Genomic DNA, 9,073 nt, shown 5'->3' on the forward strand with positions numbered 1-9,073 from the left:
TATTTACTTTTTTGCATACCCAATGTGATAATGTCAATTTACTTTAACTAATTCTTATTTGTGTTTATTAATTTCCGTAAAAAATGTCCATAAGGGATTATCAAAAGGGGACGGAGGAAGTATGAAATATGCGGTATAATAATTAAATCTCGTATATATCATTATACTTCGTAGCGGTTCGGTTAATTATCCAATCACGGAAAATGAACCATTAGTCATCCTCTAACATTCAAATAAACAAACTTTCATCACCCATTTTCATTTCGCCCCATTTCTCTCTCTCCTCATTTTCTCTCTCCTATTTTGTTCTGTCTTTTATCATTACACCACCTCCCTCCATACCCTTTCCCTCTCTCCCCCTGTTTCCCGCAGTTTTTCTCCATTTCCTGCTACTCCCATCATCAAATCCCTAAATTAATCAAACAAAAAAAAAAAAAACCCCTTTTCAAATTCATCAAAATATTGTTTCAATTGATTCATTTGAACTTTTGCAAACAAATACAGCAGAAGGATCACTTTTCATTGATAATCAGTAATTTCTCCAGATCTTAAAATTCTGTTTTCTGGGTATTTCTGGGTTTCTTTCAATCAATTTTCTAACATTTTTTCCATTTTTTTTTGTTGCAGGTAAATTTCAGCTTCTGGGTGTTTGAAATTTCAAAAAACAAAAACCAGATAAAAATGCAGGAAGAAAACCCCAGTTCAAATCCAGTCATTTTATCCTCAGATGATGAAGAAGAACCCACTAAGAACGACTATCAAATAGTCTTATATGATCCAGCAAAGGCAAATTCAAACGACAACCTAGCCATGGCCGTAGCAGTAGCTGAACCCGAACCCGAACCCGATCCGTTACATTGGAAACCGCCATTGATGCAAAACTCAGGAGGAGGAGGAGGAGGAGCTCAAAGAGTGTTACCAGCAGTAGGTTCATTTACAGTTCAATGTGCTATGTGCTTCAAATGGAGGCTTATACCAACAAAGGAGAAATATGAGGAGATTAGAGAACATATTTTACAGCAACCATTTACATGTGATTTAGCTAAGGAATGGAGGGGTGATATTTGTTGTGATACTCCTACTGATATTGAGCAGGATAATAGTAGATTGTGGGCTATTGATAAACCTAATATTTCTCAGCCTCCTCCTGGTTGGGAAAGGGAGCTTAGGATTCGTGGTGAAGGCTGCTCTAAATTTGCTGATGTGTATGTTTTTTTCTCTCTATTTTAATTTATTTTTTTATTTTTTTTTGTTTTAATTTTTTTGGGTGTTTTTGTTTGACGTGTATTTGTGATGATATTGGTGGAAATGTGATTATTTGGGATTTTGAACTTGTTTTTGTTTTGTGATGGAATTTGTATGGTATTTGATTCATTAATGTTGGTAAGGGCAGTGATGTAGACGTGATTTTCGTAATTGGTCTGCTTTTTGAGACTTTACTACTAAACTAGTTGTATTAACCATGAATATGTTGTTTGATTAAGGGGTTTGGTTATCGTTTCGGATTTTTGGGTTTTTAGGGCGATGATGTAGATGAGATTTGGTCTCGGACTTAGACACCTTCCTCTGGAGATTTTGATAACTAAGCTGGTTTATTATTTCTTTGTGTTTGGTTTGGTGTGAATTTGGTGTACACATTTCAACTTTGTAGTAGTTAGTTGTTGCTAAATGATGAATTTCTCATGTTGATTTGTTGTTTTTTACTTTTATTCTTCTATGATCTGATTGCATGTGAGTTGTGTTTATGGTGGACCTTTTGGCTATACTGGTGGCTGGTTACCAAATCTCTAAGGAATCTTTGGCTGGTTGCTTTCATGTGTTGTTAGACGTTGCTTGTACTTGTGCTTTGATCATTCTCTTGGTTGTTGGTGGTCTGCTTATTCATCTACAAGATTATTTTATTCTGTGCTTTTTATCTGGATTTGCTGTCATGGGTAGAGGATGCACTTTGTAGCCGTCATCTGTAATTAATATCTGGAGTATCCGAGTATAGATTTTGGAATATCTCACTGATCATGATCTTGAATGCAAGTTGGAAAGTAAATTTAGGTGTCTCGTGCCTTAGAGCAATGACTTCTATACTCAAATCTATCTAGCATGCTTCATTTACCGATCATTGATCATGTAGAAGTGTTGGGCTGCTATTAAATGTTATTATTTGCCTTTGGTATGTCATGGGGATCACATTAAGTACCAAGGACCACTGAGGCACTGAATAGCAAGTTGGTATCTTCTTGTGAAGTAAGTCATATTCTAGTTGCTGTGAGCTGCATGCTTGCTTATTGCAACCTTATCAAGTAGGTGACGAAGAAGGGAATCATAATGACCGTAACCCCATAAGATATCTTGGTGTTCCTTCTATATACACCAGATTCTTTAGGAGCACTTAATGATAATTATCATGTCATACACCAGATTCCCGTAAGGTAACTTGGATTTCTACATGAAACTTGAACCCTTGTCAATTACAGGTTAAAAACTTAAAACATCAATATTGAGAGACCAAAATAGATGACCAGTGGGAATGATTTTGAGAAGAGAGTTTCTGTTTGATCTGCGGGGTAGAGGTTAGGAAAAGTGAAGTTATATTCTGCTTGGTACTGGCATGTAAAAAGGTTAATTTACTTACCCTGTTTATGTCTGATTGATTATTATCTTTCTCTTTTCCTCAGCTTGCTCGTCTATAAAAGGTGGGTTTAAGCTTGGCCATCTTCCCTAAACTTGGTAACCGCTTAGCATTTTTCACGTTGAATTAGAATTTTTATGGTTATGGCCGTATGGGTCTGACCTGCACAATTCTTCCCAAATTAGATTAGGTTAGCCTATCTAGATTCTATCACAGTTCATAACTACATTATACATATGCTGATAAAGTGATAAGGTAATTCAAGTCAGGATTATTATTGAAAGGAAAGGCTCATTTATACGGACGTGAATGATGTATATGCTACACGCCTACACCATACAATGGCATTTTTTCATATCATTAACTAGCTTATGCTGTAACTTCTTGTTGCCTTATCTGCTTGAGGCCAATCGAGTTATGTTGTTTTATTCGACTTTCTTATTTATTTGTTTTTTATTTGTTTTTATTTTTATTATCATGCCTAATAAATCTGAATAACAATTTCAGGTACTATATTGCACCAACTGGTAAGAGACTTCGGTCAATGGTTGAGGTTCAGAGGTATGTTTCTGCAAACCTCTTCATTTTTGAGATTATCTTCTTTACTAGGTATTTTTAAATTTTTTGTAGTCTGTCCTGTACTTATTACTTGTGTGCAAATGTTCGTTCTTATGCTATATCCTTAACTCCTATGTTTTAATTTTGTGCAGATACTTGTTGGAGCATCCAGAATACATTATGCAAGGAGTGACACTATCCCAGTTTTCATTTCAAATTCCTAAGCCTCTGCAAGAGAATTATGTCAGAAAGCGTGCTGCTCGTTCACCTATGCCTGATGGCTCCAATTTTGGGATGGCAAGACCTCTTCAGACCATTGCAGGTATACATGGTGTTAATTTTGGATTTTTATAGCAAGTTAATCACAATTTACAGTTTCATCAGAGTATCATTTCTTCTAATCGAGTGTACCAAGTATTTGCTCTATGTTTTGAAAGAAAAATTAAGAAAAAGCAAATGATACATAAGGGAAACTAATCTGACAGTGAATGGTGATGACTGATACCTGTAACATTCCTAAAAACACTCACTATATACGTATTTTTTCATTGATTACATTTATCTGAATATCAAATTGAACATGGTGTTTCCATAGTAAATGTCTATCTATGACCATCAAAGATAATGCCAGTATGCTAGGGAAATGCGAATAAGATTACATAATACTCTAAATATGGTGTCTGTGATGATATATGCTATAGATTCATTACTATCTATGTCCATTAAAGATAATGTCGGTATGCTAGGGAAATGCAAATTTCGGTATGCTAGGGAAATGCAAATAAGATTACGTTCTCTAAATGATAGGAATTGGGGCAGGCTGGAATATATTACTTTTTATGTACCCTGCTGTATTAATTACTGATCTGCACTGTAAATGGGAAGCTGTAATCTTTCTTTGTCCCTTTTTATATATGAATGTAAGTCATAACTAATAGTCAAGGAATTAGCAGTGTCCCAGCTGTGTAACAGCTTTATGTGCTGCATGATCTGGGTCTATGCAAAACTAAGATAGTAGTATTCTAGCCGAAGACAAGTATTTAGGTGGTAAAAGATGGCATAACTATAACCTCACATTAAAGCATGGATGCATGGACATTGCCTTCCTTAAAAATTTGACTGTTAACTTACGAGCTCTCCTTGTTTGTTTGTTTGGTGAGGTTTTTATTTTATTTTATTTTGAGGGTGGGGGGGGGGGGGGGGATCAGTGCAGTAGATAAATAATCCTGAATTTATATGCCAGTTGATGGCAGGATATCCATGTTCTAACTGGATTTAGTTTGTGGAGGCTTGATTTTTTGTTTGTCTTGATTGCTTCATGGATGCCTTTGAGAGCTGTGTTGGAAAGCCTTGATGATTAGTAACAAGCAAATTAGCGAAAACTAGGTTTGATGATAACTATCCCCATCTGATACAAATAAAAAGCTTTGCATTTCTATTCAGCCTTGATGATTAAGGGCATGCATACAAGAGTTTATTCTACTAGATGTGCTTATTTCTCTTCTTGTTCTGATACTGTTTGCTGCAGATAGGGGTCTGGGCAGGGTAATTTAAACTAAAATGATGAAAAGTACGCCTTGGTACCTATCTAAAGGAATAGTAAGATCATAAGGTGGCTTTCGCTCATTTACTTACCGTTGAATATGAAATTCTTGTGCTAGGTTCTTAAATATCCTTCATTCACAAATTCACAATTATATTTTGTTGTAAATAGTATAGTAGTCAAACTGATTTTTATGTTGCTTTCTATTCATCTAACTTTAAAATGATTTTGGTAGGTTTTGCATACTTTTGTTGCTTGAACTAATATCTTTTAAAAGATGACAAAAATCTGTTAGTATTGCTGAACGGCTATGTCTATACACTGTTTTGGTCTTGCATAGTTTTGGCGTTCCCCGTGTTTCATGATTTGCTTGATAGGGTCATAATCGGCATTATGAGCTGCTCTAGTGTATTGTTCTTTCTTTTTAAGCAACACTTATCCCAATGTTCTGATTGTTTAATTGATCTCCCTTTACCCCACACAAATAATGTATTATGTGCTGTCTTTGCAGCGAGTCCTTTATCATGGGCTGCCCCAGATAATGCCTCAGCCTTGCAAATTAGTCGACCTGGCCCATATGGCTTTTCGGCCAGCAATGGTACTCCGCCAGCAAGAAAGAAGGCTCGGCCATCAGCAAATCACACACATAGCAGCATTCCATTGCAGCACAATCCACATAAATTCAAGATCAAAGGTCCCCGCCTACCTCCGAATGGTATCTATGATCTGTGAGTTTTTAGGAGCTCCACATTTTGGGATACTAGTTTAGAAATGTGTTATATATAGCCTTTGCATATGGTATGTCCTACACAGTACGGTTCAAGGAAGTGAAATATGAATTATATTTTTTGTGAACTAGTTGAAGATTTAGGAAGTTGATGAAAAATGATGGAAGGGATTTGATGAGGGAGTGTTTCAAACTAGCCTTTTGGCGGTTTCTTTTGCTCAAGCTGTAATACCCTATGGTTTTTAACAAAGAAATGAGGAAAAATATGTCAATGGAATAGCTTTCAAACTTTTCCATTGGTTCCAAAATATGGTATAGAAAATTACAGAGATATACCCTTCGTTTTAAATACTTGTTCAATTTCTACTTTTTGCACTATTCATTTGTCCTACTTTGATTAATGTTTGTGATTTATACATGATAAAATATATAGTCATGTAGGTACTTGTTGGAATCGTCTCAATGAATAGATGATTAATTTTCAATTGTTAGAATTTATACTTATTTATAAATAAAGATATTATTGATTAAAGATTAGTATTGGTATACGTGTCTAGAAGAAAATAAGCACACATTTAAAAGCGGAGGGAGTATTGAAATGAAGAGAGATGGTAGAGGCTAGTGGTGGAGAGAATGAAGAAGTGATGTTGGCAAAATGCGGGGTTGCTTTCTAATGCATTTTTACATTTCAAAGAAAACTTATTCTAATTCGTTATACTAATAAAGATTATGGGATTAGAAAATGGTTTTTAAATAAGTTATTAGTATAACGAATTAGAATAATTCATTTTTACATTTCAAAAAAACTTATTCTAATTCGTTATCCTAATCAATTTAATCCATATATATAAATCAAACAAAGGAAAATGGGATCAGAAATAAAAATTATTACACTTATACAAGTTTTTAATCCCCAAGTATATTCTGGTGTGCAGGTTTTCTCGGCCCAACTTAGTTGGACCAAGCTAGTCTTTAGCCTACACTACAAAAGCCATCACCCACGATTGTTATTACGGGAGGCAATTCTTGTCACCTAAACATTTATCCTACAGCTCGTCTTGTGTGCGGCCGGCCACACCGTGTGGCCACTTAAAGTAACCTCTATAACATTGATTAAGTAACCCTTATAATACCGATCGAGTATCCCCTATAACACTGACCGGGTAACTCTATAACAATGATGAAGTAACCCCTTCAAAATTGACCATGTAACCCCCATTACACTAGCGAAGTAACCCCTATAGTGATTGGCCACACGGTGTGGCCGGCCGCATATAAGACTTGGTGTTTATCCTAACATATTGCTTACACCGAATATTTGAAGTGCTTGAGTTTTACTCATACTATCTAAAGTGTAGAATAGTGTAATTCTTTGGAGTGTTTCTCATTAATCAATATAAATAGGTACTAGTTTTGTGCCCGTGCGATGCTCGGATTGTTTATTAAATTTTAAGATAAAATTTTTATTCTATATGTCAAATTTTAAAGACAAACTTTTAAATAAAACGGATGTTCAGTAAATTACTGAACATCCGTCATAAAGTGACAATAAAATGTGCAAAAGTTACACTAAAACGCACAAAAGTTACCCTGACATATATAAGAGTTATTTATGCTTCATTGATAAATTTGACAAAAGTGACACTAAATTTGACAAAAGTGACACTAAATCTGACAAAAGTGTACCCGATGTACAGTAAATTACTGAAAATCGGGTGTATTCAAAAGTTTTCCAATTTTAAAACATATCATTGATACAAAATTAGTTAGAAATTGATGTGTTTTTGTGACGATTTAAACTATGTAGTACCGGTACCGTAGTAGGCATGTAATGAACTAATGACTAATAATAATAATAATATTGGTGAATACCTGTTCAAAATGACTCATGACCCGACTTGATTGACATGTCTACACACAGTAATCAAATTATATTAGATTGTGAAGTATATTATTTTAATTGATTAGAATATATTAAAAATAATGGATGTGGTATATATTTGAACTAATTCCTTCGCTCCAAAAAGTATTATGATACAAAAATAAATTTATATGATAATTTATGAGGGTTATAATCTAATTATATTTTGAATAAAATTATAATTCAATTTTTACATATGAAATAGAGGTATTTTATTGAAAATAAAACTCTAAATTAACAATTTTATCCTAAAATTCTATCCAAATTTGATAGAATTCTAAACTAACTTTTTTATCCCATAAATTGAATTCTATATAAGTCTATCCTACGTGGCGCGACACTTGGCGAAAAGTTGGAAGGCCAAGTGTCGCTGTCTCGTCGTCTGGCTAAAAGTTTAGCTTTATATATTAGTTATATGATTTACAACCTAATTATGAGAGGCTAATTACACAAGATATATCTTTACAGAATATTAACAAGATAATATTAACCTATTATCTATCACATCCCGCAGTCGAAACGGGAGAGGGTCGAACGCTAAGACTACTGTCTCTGGAATCAAAAATAGTTGGCGAGGTAATCCTTTGGTGAAAATATCTGTGTACTGAAATGAAGATGGGACATGTAAGACCTTGATCTTACCAAGAGTGACCTTATCGCGTACAAAATGAATGTCCATCTCAATGTGTTTGGTACGTTGGTGTTGTACAGGATTGGAAGACAAGTACACGGTAGAGATATTATCACAATAAACCAAGGATGCCCGATGAATAGGGCAATGTAACTCGAGTAGGAGATTCTGGAGCCAACATAATTCAGAAACAACATTTGCGATGTGACGTGATCTTGATTATATTATATTATTATAAATATCTAATTTTTTTAAAAAATTACACATAAAAATAGAGATAAAACTGTTATAAGACGTGATCTTAAAAACCGCAAAAAGTCAAATGAAGCAAAATATTAGGGACAGAGGGATTAACATGTAGAGAACTATATACTACTTATATTTTGTGCGAATTGGGTCGAATTTGAGCTCTATATGTCCCTAGCTACAGTTACGGCTTACGAGTACTCTCTAGCTAATTTAAATCTTTGCAGTCTTTAGCGTAGACTCATATTTGTTCTTCAATACTTCAACATGGATATGGACATTTAATACTTCATCAAGACTAAAAAATTTGAAAAGTTTTTTTCATTTTTAACTGGTGTATGGTCCAGGCGTTGCCCCGAATTGCAACTTTTTTGAGTTATGCAAGTATCAATTTTTTATTAGACATTTAATAGTTTGTAGTTTGTAAGTGTTTTTAATAGTTTTGTGGTATAACATAAATTTGCGTGCAAGATTATAACATAAGTGACAATTGCTTACTTTTTTTTAAACAAAACATTACTTTTCTTCTTAGAGGTTGAGTGTTTAAACCTCTTCATCCACATATATATATATATATATATATTTTTAAAAAATTTAGTTAAGGCATCATATAGTGTTATTGTTGGTTGCATGGGTGATGTGGCGTATTAAGGAATGAAGTTGGTGACATGACATATTGAGGAATTGAGTATATAACGTGACGCAATGAGGAGTCTACGTAGCACATAGACATTTTTAGGAACGCCTTTTAATATATTAGTATAGATTTTAGCCATAAATTTAAGGTTGCTAGTTGTGGTTGCTTATATACGACATACGCA

The 9,073-nt window shown here is 34.2% G+C and overlaps 1 protein-coding gene across 1 annotated transcript; it reads left to right on the top strand.

Annotated features, from left to right (window-relative positions):
- Positions 1–236: 236 nt before the first annotated feature.
- On the top strand, positions 237–5,890 carry LOC145594662 (methyl-CpG-binding domain-containing protein 2-like). The gene is made up of 5 exons (XM_081650997.1): positions 237–532; positions 628–1,205; positions 3,134–3,187; positions 3,337–3,506; positions 5,239–5,890. The coding sequence occupies exons 2-5, from the start codon at positions 682–684 to the stop codon at positions 5,457–5,459; spliced, it is 969 nt and encodes a 322-aa protein (XP_081507123.1). The 5' UTR covers positions 237–532; positions 628–681; the 3' UTR covers positions 5,460–5,890.
- Positions 5,891–9,073: the final 3,183 nt, after the last annotated feature.

Source organism: Chenopodium album, chromosome 19 (genome assembly GCF_948465745.1).
Source record: "Chenopodium album chromosome 19, dcCheAlbu1.1, whole genome shotgun sequence".
NCBI lineage: Eukaryota > Viridiplantae > Streptophyta > Magnoliopsida > Caryophyllales > Amaranthaceae > Chenopodium > Chenopodium album.